The sequence below is a fragment of the Oncorhynchus tshawytscha genome, linkage group LG16 (assembly GCF_018296145.1).
Source record: "Oncorhynchus tshawytscha isolate Ot180627B linkage group LG16, Otsh_v2.0, whole genome shotgun sequence".
Taxonomy (NCBI): domain Eukaryota; kingdom Metazoa; phylum Chordata; class Actinopteri; order Salmoniformes; family Salmonidae; genus Oncorhynchus; species Oncorhynchus tshawytscha.
This window is the reverse complement of record NC_056444.1, coordinates 76,215,351-76,232,065: the sequence shown is the minus strand read 5'-3', so window position 1 is coordinate 76,232,065 and position 16,715 is coordinate 76,215,351. Positions and strand designations below refer to the sequence as shown.

The 16,715-nt window shown below is 42.5% G+C and overlaps 1 protein-coding gene across 4 annotated transcripts in view; it reads left to right on the top strand.

The window, feature by feature from the left end:
- LOC112215235 (neural cell adhesion molecule L1-like) overlaps nt 1-8,195 on the top strand; it is a 57,234-nt gene extending 49,039 nt beyond the window's left edge. For 2 of the 4 annotated variants that reach the window (XM_042299654.1, XM_042299656.1), the window contains exons 24-30: nt 2,151-2,264; nt 2,548-2,697; nt 4,949-5,080; nt 6,502-6,574; nt 6,733-6,744; nt 6,983-6,994; nt 7,439-8,195. In XM_042299654.1, the coding sequence (XP_042155588.1) occupies nt 2,151-2,264; nt 2,548-2,697; nt 4,949-5,080; nt 6,502-6,574; nt 6,733-6,744; nt 6,983-6,994; nt 7,439-7,697 (752 nt within the window). In that variant the 3' untranslated portion in view covers nt 7,698-8,195. The remainder of the gene's footprint in view (nt 1-2,150; nt 2,265-2,547; nt 2,698-4,948; nt 5,081-6,501; nt 6,575-6,732; nt 6,745-6,982; nt 6,995-7,438) is intronic. The other 2 variants (XM_042299657.1, XM_042299658.1) reach the window with 2 other exon arrangements.
- Nucleotides 8,196-16,715: the final 8,520 nt, after the last annotated feature.

The following is a 16,715-nucleotide window of genomic DNA, read 5'->3' as shown; positions in this document are numbered from 1 at the left end:
ATTTTAGATTTTTGTATAGACAGGAATACGCTAATTAGGCTATATAATTTTGGCTATTTAATTCAATTTACTTCAGGGAAAGCTTAGCTTCTCCTAGCCTTATGGACACGCTGCCTACAGTATGCATCACGCTGCCTACAGTGTGCCTTTTAATGTGCTATAAACACAACCAGTTATGATGGTTTCATCCGATTGTCAATAACTTAACAAAGGCTGTAGGCTACACGCGCACTTTCGTTCACGTGCACTGTGCACACGCAATTTGATGAATGGAAACAGACATAATTTATCCTACCAGTAGCGTAATGAAATGATGTGAACGTTGTGAGACCTACACTAGTAGCCTGAATTGATGGATCCACTGTTGTCCACGCGCACCTCGGTCTCCGCCACACATCTCCGCCTTGTCCGCGAGCGTCTCTACGGAACGCCAAGAGTTTCAATCCATAAATCTCGACCACCACTCCCCGCCTTGACAAAGTGTAGGATTCTTCTCAAACCACAACGCAATTTGAAGCGTATACCACAAAATATATCGCAAATTGTTCATGTTAATGAAATAATGGTGTATTAGCCTATATATTGTGATCGGCTCACGTTTTACCGGTATGGCGTACCCCCACTATTTATTTTAACCTGACTGTAATTACGCGCAAGTATTTTCAAACGTGGATTTAAGTATAAATAAGTCACTATAAAAAAACGAATTTCTCCAAGGCCTTTACAGGCAATGTTGGTGTAATAATGACATGGATATGTGTGGTTCCAATGTATTTTATATGCATTTCAAAATTGAATGGGATCCTAAGGATAAATTACATAACATGATATGCCTATAAAGTATTTAAATATGTGGGATATGGACCAAAACTGTCTTGGGATATCAGACGACAGTATAGGTAAGAGCTAAAACAGGTGCACCTGTCAAAATCTCCTCCTTTAAGTGGCAGGGTTGCTCTTTGTTGAAACACAAACTCCATATTGTGGCTTCAAGTAAATTAAATGTGTATTTCTTGACAACCCCTACTTAATCAAATAACTGATGTTTCACAAGAAAAAGCTATACAATAGGTGTAAGCAGTGGGCCTTGTGAATAATTAAAGTTACCAGCACATCCCCTGACTTTACATTATAATGAGCTTATTATCATTACATAAATTGAGGTTCTCATGACTGAAACAGACTGAAAAATGATGCGGAAATTAGAAATGTGTGTTTTGGTAATGAAAGGCCCTTCACTCAATCTTCAGGTAATAGGAGACAGCCATTATGAGTCAGCAAACAATTGACCACATCACTAAAGCCCATTCATACCTCCACGCTGGTAAGGTAATAATTATCTACGTTTTTCTCAATTTGAGCTTTTTAGTAATTTCGGCAATGAGAAGGTCAAGTGTCGTAAAGGGGTTGTTTTGAGAATAAGATCCTCATTCTGAAGGCATATAGGTGAATAAATGAAATGAACTTTTGCTCATCTAAGGACTACTCCTCTAGATGATGTATCATGGGTGAATAAATGAAATGAACTTTTGCTCATCTAAGGACTACTCCTCTAGATGATGTATCATGGGTGAATAAATGAAATGAACTTGTGCTCATCTAAGGACTACGCCTCTAGATGATGTATCATGGGTGAATAAATGAAATGAACTTGTGCTCATCTAAGGACTACTCCTCTAGATGATGTATCATGGGTGAATAAAACTTTGATTGGAATTTTTACAGCAATTTGAAAAAGTGTTATGTATTGAGAAACAAACACACTGTGTTTTTATGTAAGAAATATTATAGTTTAATGTAAACTTCAACTAGTATACCATTTGTATGATTTAGGGACAAACAACAGCAACATATTTTTTGTTTTATTCAGTTAAGTTAGGTTTTTCGAAGGTAAAATTGTATAAAATGATCAGATAATTTAATCTGGATGCATTTTGGTAATGAAAATTTGGGGTGAAATCTGTACAAAATTATTGTAAAAATCTCAAAGGTATTTCAAATAAAATACTGCACCATAAACTAGGCATCTTAGTCTTTAGAATAATAACTGATTGTTGCAGATGCATCATGGTTTCTAACTCAATTTGCTACTGCCATGGTTACAACTGGTTCCATGAGAATCACCCGAACCCCTTCTCAACCCATTCCAGCTCCTCCGTCCAACATCAGCTTGTATGTAGGAGAGAAGTCTGTTAACCTGAGCTGGGTGCCAGGCCAGAGACAGAGGAGTGTGAGCTTCCAGGTCCAGTACCTCAACAAGCAAGGTACGTATGAGCTTTGTGTGTGCATGTGGCCGTGCAGGTACAGTACCTCAACAAGAACATACACTACCAGCTGACCAACAGTATACCTGTGGAAACACCAAACACACTTGGAACTGAATGGAAACGTGAAATTTAAACATAGTCTCTCTTGAGGAGACTGACATGTTTTTAAAATAAATCTGTAAATATAACTTCACTCCCCTGCCTGTAAGAACAAGAAGGAAAAATATATATGTTGTCTATTTCTATGTCTAAACAAATAAAGTGGTTATTTTGTCTTCAGATGGTGGGAAGTGGAAGCAGTCTGAGAAGCTGAACTCGTCTGCATCATTCTACCAGCTGAAAGGTCTGACCCCGGGGTCACAGTACCGCCTCAGATTCACCTTCAGCAACAACACCTTCTGGGAGACTGAGATCACCACAAAGGGAGCAGGTACCGGAGGCAGTAATATATATATATATTCTGGGAGACTGAGATCACCACAAAGGGAGCAGGTACCGGAGGCAGTAATATATATATATTCTGGGAGACTGAGATCACCACAAAGGGAGCAGGTACCGGAGGCAGTAATATATATATTCTGGGAGACTGAGATCACCACAGGTACCGGAGGGGCAGGTACCGGTAATAATATATAGGACTGAGATCACCACAAAGGGAGCAGGTACCGGAGGCAGTAATATATATATATATATTCTGGGAGACTGAGATCACCACAAAGGGAGCAGGTACCGGAGGCAGTAATATATATATTCTGGGAGACTGAGATCACCACAAAGGGAGGCAGGTATTCTGGGAGACTGAGATCACCACAAAGGGGCAGGTAATATATATATATTCTGGGAGACTGAGATCACCACAAAGGGAGCAGGTACCGGAGGCAGTAATATATATATTCTGGGAGACTGAGATCACCACAAAGGGGGCAGGTACCGGAGGCAGTAATATATATATTCTACCGGAGGCAGTATATATATATATTCTGGGAGACTGAGATCACCACAAAGGGAGCAGGTATTCTGGGAGACTGGAGGCAGTAATATATATATTCTGGGAGACTGAGATCACCACAAAGGGAGCAGGTACCGGAGGCAGTAATATATATATTCTGGGAGACTGAGATCACCACAAAGGGAGCAGGTACCGGAGGCAGTAATATATATATTCTGGGAGACTGAGATCACCACAAAGGGAGCAGGTACCGGAGGCAGTAATATATATATTCTGGGAGACTGAGATCACCACAAAGGGAGCAGGTACCTGGAGGCAGTAATATATATATTCTGGGAGACTGAGATCACCACAAAGGGGGCAGGTACTGGGAGACTGAGAGGCAGTAAGTATATATATTCTGGGAGACTGAGATCACCACAAAGGGCAGCTGGGAGACTGGATCACCACAAAGGGGAGGCAGTAATATATATATTCTGGGAGACTGAGATCACCACAAAGGGAGCAGGTACCGGAGGCAGTAATATATATATTCTGGGAGACTGAAACCGGCAGCAGGTACCGGAGGGTAATATATATATTCTGGGAGACTGAATCCCAGGGGCAGGTACCGGAGGCAGTATTCTGGGAGACTGAAATCACCACAAAGGGGGCAGGTACCGGAGGCAGTAATATATATATTCTGGGAGACTGAGATCACACAAAGGGAGCACCGGAGGCAGTAATATATATATATATATATATATATATATATTCTGGGAGACTGAAACCGAGGGATTGGTAGGAATCCCAGGCTGTACACACACACCTAGACACACACACACACACACACACACACACACACACACACACACACACACACACACACACACACACACACACACACACACACACACACACACACACACACACACACACACACACACACACACACACACATACAGTTACTTGTGGGGACACACAAGTATACTTGTGTAACCTTGTGGGGACACACAATTCAGTCCCATTCAAAATCCTATTTTCCCTAACCTAAAAAACTTACCTTAACCCTAAAACTAACCCTTCTGGTCCCCACAAGTATAGAGGGAGCAGGTACTGGAGCATAGCCTGTACACACACACACAGCAGACAGGCAGGCAGACACACATGTGAACGCAAGAATACACACACACACACACACACACACACACACACACACAGACACACACACACAGACACGCACAGCAAAACAGCTTCTCCTTTGGGCCTCTCCTGTCTACATCTGACAGTGTACAGCAGCACTCTGCTATTGTTGGAAGTGCTTTGCTTTGAAATGTCCTACATGAAAGAGACTAGATAGCAAGACGTTCAGAGGCCAAATGAAGTGCTCTATTAGTAGTATTTGTTTGGAGAATTGGACTGTATTTCCTACATCCCTAGTGTAATGTATGTTAGGTTATGTCTGTGTGAGTGTGTGTATCGACTGAGCCACAGTGCGTGTGCGCTCCATACCCACCCTCTCTTCTTAATCTCTTCTCTTCCTTTCATCCTTCCTTTCATCCCCCTACGTCTCTCTACGATCCCTTGCTACGACCCTCTCTCCCTTTCACTCGACCTCTGTCCATTCCCATCTCCCTCCCTCCCTCCCTCCCTCCCTCCCTCCCTCCCTCCCTCCCTCCCTCCCTCCCTCCCTCCCCCCCCCTCCCTCCCTCCCTCCCTCCCTCCCTCCCTCCCTCCCTCCCTCCCTATGTAGGGGTGATGGATATGCAGACAGGCTTTGCTACTCAGGGCTGGTTTATTGGGCTCGTGAGCGCCATCGTGCTGTTGCTGCTGGTGCTGCTCATCCTCTGCTTTATCAAGAGGGGCAAAGGGGGAAAGTATTCAGGTAGGTGTAAATATAACACCACCAGATACCAGACAAACCACGTCAGGTCTAACACACCACATATACTGTAGAATGTAGTTTCGAACACACCACATATACTGTAGAATGTAGTTTCTAACACACCACATATACTGTAGACTGTAGTTTCTAACACACCACATATACTGTAGAATGTGGTTTCGAACACACCACATATACTGTAGAATGTAGTTTCTAACAAACCACATATACTGTAGAATGTAGTTTCTAACACACCACATATACTGTAGAATGTAGTTTCTAACAAACCACATATACTGTAGAATGTAGTTTCGAACACACCACATATACTGTAGAATGTAGTTTCTAACAAACCACATATACTGTAGAATGTAGTTTCGAACACACCACATATACTGTAGAATGTAGTTTCTAACAAACCACATATACTGTAGAATGTAGTTTCTAACAAACCACATAACTGTAGAATGTAGTTTCATAACAGAACCACATATACTGTAGAATGTAGTTTCTAACAAACCACATATACTGTAGAATGTAGTTTCGAACACACCACATATACTGTAGAATGTAGTTTCTAACAAACCACATATACTGTAGAATGTAGTTTCTAACAAACCACTTATAAAATATGGTAAGTAAATAGCCTTGCAGGAGCCTTGGCTGTTTCTATAGTTTGAGGCAGCTTGATGTATAAGTACACCTCCTGGACAGGATGCTAGTCAATCACAGGGCCTTAGCCCCAATCTATCTCCTTAATGCTGAGTGCCAAGCAAAGATGCATCAGGTCCCATTTTTACAGTCTTTGTTATGACTCGGCCAGGAATAAAACTTCCAATATCAGGGCAGACACTCCAACCACAAGTCCACCGAGTTGGGCCATACCAGATTGTTTCTGAGAAACCCTATATGTCAGGGAGTTTCTGACAAATCACATGATATGTAGCAGACCAGGTAGCTCTAAAAAAGCACAACACATTCTCTATATTGTTGTGCTGCTAGTTCACTAACTGGCCAGCGTCTATGGCATTACCAAAACCTCAGCCAGCCACTAGCTTAGAAAGGACATTCTACTGATTAATGAACAGATACCGAAATTAAATTATCTCTCTTTCTCTCTCCCTGTCACGCTCTCTCTCTGTCTCTGTCTCTCTCTGTCTCTCTCCCTCCCTGTCGCGCTCTCTCTTTCTGTCTCTCTCTCTTTCTGTCTCTCTCTGTCTCTTTCTCTCTCTTTGTCTCTTTCTCTCTCTTTCTGTCTCTCTCTTTCTGTCTCTCTCTCTTTCCCTCTCCCTCTGTGTCGCACTCTCTCTCTTTCTGTCTCTCTCTCTTTCTGTCTGTCTCTCTCTCTTTCTCTCTCTCTCTCTTTCTCTCTCTCTCTCTCTCTCTGTCTCTCTCTGTCTCTGTCTCTGTCTCTCTCTCAGTCAAAGATAAGGAGGAGGGTCAGGTAGACTCTGAGGCGCGCCCTATGAAGGATGAAACATTCGGAGAGTACAGGTTGGCCTGTCTAATCAGACGATATACTGATTATTAGGCATTGATCATGTATTAATATTCCTTCAAACCTGTAGATTATATAATTGTTGAATATTAGTTAAAAAGATAGTTTACCCAAGTTACAAAATGACATATTGGTTTCCTTACCTTGTAAGCAGTCTTTGGACAAGGTAAGACAGCGATCCATGGTTTGGCTTTGTTTACCTGGCTGCTGTCATGAAAATGCAAAAAAAAAAAAAATAATAATAAAAACAAACAATGCAAGTCAATACCCCGCAAATTAGCATGTTTTAAATGTCAACATGATCGCTTTGATCCCCTGTTTGAAAAGATATGTGTGTTTTTATCCCAGTGTCCTGTGTTCATTACTGTTCCTCTCTCCCATAATGCTTTCCCCTGCTTTGCCAGATCTCTTGAGAGGTATGCTGTAAGGTGCTCTACTCTGCATGCCTTTCCTGCAACTGACTCCAAATAGTCTATGTTTTTTCTAGAGGCTCTCCCATTTATCCTCTTCTTTTCCCAGTATACCTAGCCAATACCCTTCCTATGGCTATGTAATACAATACAATGACTGGCATTGGTATGTGAACCGCACAGGAGGTTGGTGGCACCTTAATTGGGGAGGACGGGCTCGTGGTAATGGCTGGAGCGGAATCAGTAGAATGGTATCAAATACATCAAACACATGGTTTGATGTCATTCCATTCGCTCCATTATTATGAGCCGTCATCCCCTCAGCAGCCTCCACTGGTGAACCACCCACACATAGTAACACTCTCCCACCTACCAACCTCCTTTCATCTCCCTCTTTCTTTCTCTACCCCCCCTCCCTCTCTCCCCACAATTTCTCCCTCCATCCTGTAGTGACAACGAGGAGAAGCGGACAGCCAGCCAGCCGTCTCTGTGTGATGAGAGCAAACTGTGTATCAGTGACGACAACCTGGATGGCTATAACAACGGTAGCATTGCTGTCACCGAGGTGACCATGGAAGAATCCCTGGTCAGCCAGTACAGCCGACCCAGTGAAGCCACCCCGGACCCGGGCACACTGCAGGACAGCTCCCCCCTCAATCCCAACACCACCACCAATGGCCTGCCCAACTCGGCCGCCATTTTAGATTAGGCTAGTTAGTTAGAGGTGGCCGTTTTAGATAATCCCGTTGCCTTAGTAACTGTTTATCTGTTAGACCAAAATATCTCTGTCAACTACAGTACAACATGTCAACAATATAAACATGCCCACTGCCCACACACTCCTAGCTATCTCTAACACATCTATCTAGCTATCTACTTGACTGACTTTTCCATTGATAAGATCACTGACTACATGATCAATATACTACTGACCATTCAGAAGCATCTGTTATTCTACAATGTTATCTATCTAGCCATATACAGTATTATAGATATGTACAACATGTTCATTATGAGTTCCAGTGCCTACTGGCCCTCAACACAGAGCACCAGATTACATCCTTACTCTCTCCTCCTCTACTCTACTCCACTCTTATCTACTCTACTCTCTTATCTACTCTACTCGTCTTTTATCCACTCTGCTCCTCTCTTATCTAGTCCTCTCGTATCAACTCTATTCCTCTCTTATCTACTCTACTCCTCTCTAATCTACTCTACTCCTATCTACTCTACTCCTCTCTTATATACTCTACTCCACTCTTATCTACTCTACTCCACTTATCTACTCTACTCCTATCTACTCTATTCCTCTCTTATCTACTCTACTCCACTCATCTACTCTACTCCACTCTTATCTCCTCTCATCTACTCCTCTCTACTTCTAACTTATCTACTCTACTTTACTCATCTTCTCCTTTCTACTCTACTCTAATCTACTCCTCTCCTCTTATCTACTCTAATCTACTCTACTCCTCTCTACTCTAATCCTCTTCTCTACTCTAATCTACTCCTCTCTACTCTACTCCTCTTTTCTACTCTACTCTACTCCTCTCTTCTAATCTACTCCTCTCTACTCTTCTCTATTCTAATCTACTCTCTACTCTACTCTATTCTACTCCTCTCTACTCTTCTCTATTCTAATCTACTCCTCTCTACTCTTCTCTATTCTAATCTACTCCTCTCTATTCTAATCTACTCCTCTCTTCTCTACTCTATTCTAATCTACTCCTCTCTACTCTACTCTATTCTAATCTACTCCTCTCTACTCCTCTCTACTCTACTCTATTCTAATCTACTCCTCTACTCTTCTCTATTCTAATCTACTCCTCTCTACTCTACTCTATTCTAATCTACTCCTCTCTACTCTACTCTTCTCTATTCTAATCTACTCCTCTCTTCTCTACTCTATTCTAATCTACTCCTCTCTACTCTATTCTACTCTACTCCTCTCTTCTAATCTACTCCTCTCTACTCTTCTCTATTCTAATCTACTCCTCTCTACTCTACTCTATTCTAATCTACTCCTCTCTACTCTACTCTATTCTAATCTACTCCTCTCTACTCTACTCTATTCTAATCTACTCCTCTCTACTCTCTCTTCTCTATTCTAATCTACTCCTCTCTACTCTACTCTTCTCTATTCTAATCTACTCCTCTCTACTCTACTCTAATCTACTCCTCTCTACTCTACTCTTCTCTATTCTAATCTACTCCTCTCTTCTCTACTCTATTCTAATCTACTCCTCTCTACTCTACTCTATTCTACTCTACTCCTCTCTTCTAATGTACTCCTCTCTATTCTAATCTACTCCTCTCTACTCTTCTCTATTCTAATCTACTCCTCTCTACTCTACTCTTCTCTATTCTAATCTACTCCTCTCTTCTCTACTCTAATCTACTCCTCTCTACTCTACTCCTCTTTTCTACTCTACTCTACTCCTCTCTTCTAATCTACTCCTCTCTACTCTTCTCTATTCTACTCCTCTCTACTCTACTCTATTCTAATCTACTCCTCTCTTCTCTAATCTACTCCTCTCTTTTCTAATCTACTCCTCTCTACTCTACTCTTCTCTACTCTAATCTACTCCTCTCTACTCTACTCCTCTTTTCTACTCTACTCTACTCCTCTCTTCTAATCTACTCCTCTCTACTCTTCTCTATTCTACTCCTCTCTACTCTACTCTATTCTAATCTACTCCTCTCTTCTCTAATCTACTCCTCTCTTTTCTAATCTACTCCTCTCTACTCTACTCTACTCTACTCCTCTCTTCACTACTCCTCTCTACTCTACTGTACTCTAATCCTCTCTACTCTACTGTACTCTACTCTCGCCTTTTCACCACAAGAGTGACTTCATTATTGGTATGATATTGTAATTTATATGTAGACCTCTAGCTTTCTGTATCTATTCTGTCTGTCTCTTTCTACAGTGTATTAAACTGTCAGCTGATAAATGTCATCTTTCCCATACCTCTTCATGTCATAGTATAGCATAACATAACACTATTACACGCTATAATGTGTGGTAGGGAGCAGTAGTTCTGTATATTTACAGTTAGCTTGTAGTAAAATACACAGATTCTCTCTATCTTTCTTTCATTCAAGCCATGAACAATGCACGCTGGCAATCCAAAACAGGCTTACCTGATCAGCCGATTGGGCGGAAAGGCATATGCGTAGATTGGTTGCTTTATGCATCTAATGTGTAGAATGTGTTCTTTGTAGGGCTGAGTAGAAATAATATTTACATGCCAAAAACTCTTTGTTTTGAATTAGACAATGGTAAGAATGAGGACAAGAAGCAGACAGAAACAAGCATTTAGAGAGGAGAACAGAGGTATCTCCTCTAGAGAGGAACGAGACCTAGAAAGATCACTTTTTTTTTTATGTCGCTCTGAATGTAAATACAACCCAAAATATTGTTATTTATCGATGAGTTTGTTGGATAAAAATGTGTGTTTTAAGTTTACTTTAAAGTTGACTTAAAAATACATTTCATTTGTGTTTTGTAACAACAAACCTATGAATGAATACTTGTTTTGAAGGTGATGACAGTGATTTGGCTGTTAAAACAAATAGTCAATAGTACAGAAAAAAACTAAAAGGCAAAAAATGTATCTTCACACCATTTCATGTTAGAAACGCTCTAAAAGAAAACAAAAAATATACATTTTACATCACTACTAGTAGAAGTGCGCATGTGAGATTTGGTTCTGGGTGTCAAGATTAATCAGCAGCTAATGTCATTTTAAAATATACAGTAGAATCAAAACCCACCTATTGAAAGCAGAGGTTAAAAAGTAGGCTAATGTTCATGTACATCAATGTTTTGTTTCCTGACTTTAAAGTGTCCCTTTGCAGTCCAGTGAGTATCTGTTGAGAGTCTATGTACTGTCTTTGAAAATGCAATTTATTCACTATGTAGTGCACTAATTATGGGACTAGGTTGCCATTTCATACACTTTTTGTGCTGAGGCAGTGTGATGATGAGGCAAGGAGGGATGCAGTGAGCTAGCTTGTGATGAAGCACCACAGGGAGCATATGCAATGTGATGGCTCTGCTCTCACTGCTCACCCAGTCAATCTAGCCTACAGTCTATTCTGAGACAGACCCAGGTTCAAATAAGATTATTTTTATTTCAAAGAAGAGTTTGTTTGGGCCTGCCTGGATCGCCGGAGACCAAGGTTTGCACTTTTGGGACTCCTCTATTTGTTCCATTGTGCCAGGCAGTCTCAATCAAGCACAGATTGAAGTATTTGAGAAAGGGTGAATACTATTTGAACCCAGGTCTGACTGCAAGCCAAAACGTTACTGTTCAGTGCATCCCCAGGGAGATGGGATAGAGAAAGTGGGATTGTCTCTGGCTTGGCAGAAAGACAGTGGGTCTGAACAAGAGGTTTGAGTGAGCCCAGCTCCCTGTAGTTTGCTGTTACAGACACACTCAGGACAAAAACATTTCTTTTCAGAAATCTATTTTCATATGGGAATGAGAAAATGAAGTAATATGCCAGTTATTCTATCACGACTATGGATTGCGTCACAAATGGCTCCCTATATAGTGCACTACTTATGACCAGAGCCCTTTGTGTTCAGATAAATAACCATATGCCCTGGTCAAAAGTGCACTATATGGGGAGGGTGCCAATAGAGCTGCTAACCATCTGTGTTTATCATGGTGTGATTTCAGGACAAATGTTTGCTTTGAATGAGTGAACTACTGAACACACAGATACTCACTCTACTGCCTGCCAGCCAGCCTGCCTATATATCTATCTAGCTCTGCTTTGCTTCTTACGTGGTCAGTGAGGAGATCGTGTAAGCCAGACTTAGCGCTAGCGTTTGTTTTTTTCCCCTCTGTTACTTTCCTTACCTGTTTTTTATACTTACAACATAAAAGCAAATAAAAAAAAGTGAATAAGAATTGCATATAGAGGAGAATGACAGCAACAGCTTATTTTAGGACATGACATTCATGGATTTATATTCGTGATGGAGGGAGGGGAGGGACACTATGTACACTATGTATTTCACTGCCTGAGGGGAGACAGAGTGCCTCTGTGTGCTTTGTTTGGGGTGCAACACTAGTAAAATGGTTTTGGGGGACTGGAAGGTACAGTAGTGAATTCACACCCTGGTCCCAGATCTGTTTGGGTTGTATAGCAAACTCCTATGGTTGTTATCATGCTAAAGTCGTAGGAGTTGGCAAGACAGTACAAACCGATCTGGGACTGGGCTAGTGTGCTCGTGCCATTGGTTGAGACTGAAGTGAAGTGGGTTGGGATCACTGTATGGAGGGGGTCTTGTACTGTATGTTATGGGCCCAATGACAATGTAACTATCTGCATTATGAATCAGCTACTTGTAACTAAATATGTGATTGATTAAATAAAAAGAACTTGGAACAATCTGAACCAAAAGAGGCATCATCGGGTTGTCATCATTTCAATTACTCTTAGCATTCATGTCTAAAGATGGTAACATGCATGTTTATCTTCAAAAGATAAGCCAAATTAGATACTGACCACGACACATGAAACATAAAAGAACAGCTAGATAGTCATTTTATACATCAAATACAGCTCCTGAGAGAATAAGTTGCAGAACACTTCAACATTTGACCTAGTGACTAAATCTTAGGGATAAAAGACATGAAAACATGTAACGTGTGCCTATACCATAAACTTGATTTTATTGTTGTGTTGTGCCTATCATCTGAATCTGAGATCCCGTATTGTGCGATGAGTCTGTGCTGGTGATCCCCCAGCGTGAGCTGCTGCTGAACCGGGTGGTTCTGGGCTGTGGGTCGGCTGGTGTACAGCTGCTTGGCCAGGTACCAGTGACTGGTGGAGACAAGATGGAAAGAAATACACCGTCACAGACTGTTTTTACAATAAAACAGTCCCTCTTTTTATGTGAACTGGGACTTTCAATTGTTTCACCATGTACAGTATCTCTTCATACACTGTGAAAAAAAATAAAGGGAACACTAAAATAACACATCCTAGATCTGAATGAATGAAATATTCTTATTAAATACGTTTTTCTTGACATAGTTGAATGTGCTGACAACAAAATCACACAAAAATTATCAATGGAAATCAAATGTATCAACCCATGGAGGTCTGGATTTGGAGTCACACTCAAATTAAAGTGGAAAACCACACTACAGGCTGATCCAACTTTGATGTAATGTCCTTAAAACAAGTCAAAATGAGGCTCAGTAGTGTGTGTGGCCTCCACGTGCCTGTATGACCTCCCTACAACGCCTGGGCATGCTCCTGATGAGGTGGTGGATGGTCTCCTGAGGGATCTCCTCCCAGACCTGGACTAAAGCATCCGCCAACTCCTGGACAGTCTGTGGTGCAACGTGGCGTTGGTGGATGGAGCGAGACATGATGTCCCAGATGTGCTCAATTGGATTCAGGTCTGGGGAACGGGCGGACCAGTCCATAGCATCAATGCCTTCCTCTTGCAGGAACTGCTGACACACTCCAGCCACATGAGGTCTAGCATTGTCTTGCATTAGGAGGAACCCAGGGCCAACCGCACCAGTATATGGTCTCACAAGGGGTCTGAGGATCTCATCTTGGTACCTAATGGCAGTCAGGCTACCTCTGGCGAGCACATGGAGGGCTGTGCGGCCTCCCAAAGAAATGCCACCCCACACCATGACTGACCCACCGCCAAACCGGTCATGCTGGAGGATGTTGCAGGCAGCAGAACATTCTCCACGGCGTCTCCAGACTCTGTCACGTCTGTCACATGTGCTCAGTGTGAACCTGCTTTCATCTGTGAAGAGCACAGGGCGCCAGTGGCGAATTTGCCAATCTTGGTGTTCTCTGGCAAATGCCAAACGTCCTGCATGGTGTTGGGCTGTAAGCACAACCCCCACCTGTTGACGTCGGGCCCTCATACCACCCTCATGGAGTCTGTTTCTGACCGTTTGAGCAGACACATGCACATTTGTGGCCTGCCGGAGGTCATTTTGCAGGGCTCTGGCAGTGCTCCTCCTGCTCCTCCTTGCACAAAGGTGGAGGTAGCGGTCCTGCTGCTGGGTTGTTGCCCTCCTACGGCCTCCTCCACGTCTCCTGGTGTACTGACCTGTCTCCTGGTAGCGCCTCCATGCTCTGGACACTACGCTGACAGACACAGCAAACCTTCTTGCCACAGCTCGCATTGATGTGCCATCCTGGATGAGCTGCACTACCTGAGCCACTTGTGTGCGTTGTAGACTCCGTCTCATGCTACTACTAGAGTGAAAGCACCGCCAGCATTCAAAAGTGACCAAAACATCAGCCAGGAAGCATAGGAACTGAGAAGTGGTCTGTGGTCACCACCTGCAGAACCACTCCTTTATTGGGGGTGTCTTGCTAATTGCCTATAATTTCCACCTGTTGTCTATTCCATTTGCACAACAGCATGTGAAATGTATTATCAATCAGTGTTGCTTCCTAAGTGGACAGTTTGATTTCACAGAAGTGTGATTGACTTGGAGTTACATTGTGTTGTTTAAGTGTTCCCTTTATTCTTTTGAGCAGTGTACTTTGACAGTAACATGTTTGTGTGTCTCTGTTGTGAATGGTTATGTGGCAAGATATCTCTCACCAAGTATCTGTAAAGAAAGAATGTAATGAGTGAAGTGTCTCAGTGTGGTTGTGTTCTATGATTATTATTTGTGCTGCTCTCTGGCCAGCCGTTTGTCATATCGGTCCATCTCAATCCTCTTCTACTTCTGTAGCGCCATTGCTTTCCTCCTCCTCATCCTCTCTGTTCTGCGCCATGCGCTGGAAGTCCCAGGCAGCGGCTCTCTGCTTTTCAATCTCCCTTAGTCTCTAATATGTCATCTGGGAAAACGGGAGAAATATAAGAAAGGATGAAGATCCAAGGAGTGGTTCATGATGCGATTGCTTCTTTAGATGAATCAACAATGATGGTTGTTTTCTCTCTATGGTTGTGAGATAGACATCTTATTTCAATGATCACAACAACTGATTTTACTATATACAGTCGTGGCCAAAAGTTTTGAGAATGACACAAATATAAATTTTCTGCTGCCTCCAGAATGTTATGAAGAATGATCAGATGAATTGCAATTAATTGCAAAGTCCCTCTTTGCCATGTCAATGAACTGAATCCCCCAAAAACTTTTTCCACTGTATTTCAGTCCTGCCACAAAAGGACCAGCTGACATGTCAATGATTCTCTCCTTAACACAGGTGTGAGTGTTGACGAGGACAAGGCTGGAGATCACTCTGTCATGCCGATTGAGTTCGAATAACATACTGGAAGCATCAAAAGGAGGTTGGTGCTTGGAATCATTGTTCTTCCTCTGTCAACCATGGTTACCTGCAAGAAAACATGTGCCGTCATCATTGCTTTGCACAAAAAGGGCTTCACAGGCAAGGATATTGCTGGCAGTAAGATTGCACCTAAATCAACCATTTATCGTATCATCAAGAACTTCAAGGAGAGCGGTTCAATTGTTGTGAAGAAGGCTTCATGGCGCCCAAGAAAGTCCAGCAAGCGCCAGGACCATTTCCTAAAGTTGATTCAGCTGCGGGATCGGGGCACCACCAGTACAGAGCTTGCTCAGGAATGGCAGCAGGCAGGTGTGAGTGCATCTGCATGCACAGTGAGGCAAAGACTTTTGGAGGATGGCCTGGTGTCAAGAAGGGCAGCAAAGAAGCCACTTCTCTCCAGGAAAAACATCAGGGACAGACTGATATACTGCAAAAGGTACAGGGATTGGACGGCTGAGGACTGGGGTAAAGTCATTTTCTCGGATGAATCCCCTTTCCGATTGTTTGGGGCATCCGGAAAAAAGCTTGTCCGGAGAAGACAAGGTGAGAGCTACCATCAGTCCTGTGTCATGCCAACAGTAAATCATCCTGAGACCATTCATGTGTGTGGGCTCACTCACAATTTTGCCTAAGAACACAGCCATGAATAAAGAATGGTACCAACACATCCTCTGAGAGCAACTTCTCCCAACCATCCAGGAACAGTTTGGTGAGGAACAATGCATTTTCCAGCATCAATCCACACACAATACCCCATAATGACAAAGCAAAAACAGGTTAAGACATTTTTACTAATTTATTAAAGAAATTGAAAAACTATCACATTTACAGTCATGGCCAAAAGTTTTGAGAATGACACAAATACAAATTTTCACAAAGTCTGCTGCCTCAGTTTATATGATGGCAATATGCATATACTCCAGAATGTTATGAAGAGTGATCAGATGAATTGCAATTGATTGCAAAGTCCCTCTTTGCCATGCAAATTAACTGAATCCCCAAAAAACAAGACAAGGTGAGCGCTACCATCAGTCCGCTGTCATGCCTACAGTAAAGCATCCTGAAACCATTCATGTGTGGGGTTGCTTCTCAGCCAAGGGCGTGGGCTCACTCACAATTTTGCCTAAGAACACAGCCCTGAATAAAGAATGGTACCAACACATCCCAACCATCCAGGAACAGTTTGGTGACGAACAATGCCTTTTCCAGCATGATGGAGCACCTTGCCATAAGGCAAAAGTGATAACTAAGTGGCTCGGGGAGCAAAACATCGGTATTTTGGGTCCATGGCCAGGAAACTCCCCAGACCTTAATCCCATTGAGAACTTGTGGTCAGTCCTCAAGAGGAGGGTGGACAAACAAAAACTCACAAATTCTGACAAACTCCAAGCATTGATTATGCAAGAAGGGGCTGCCATCAGTCAGG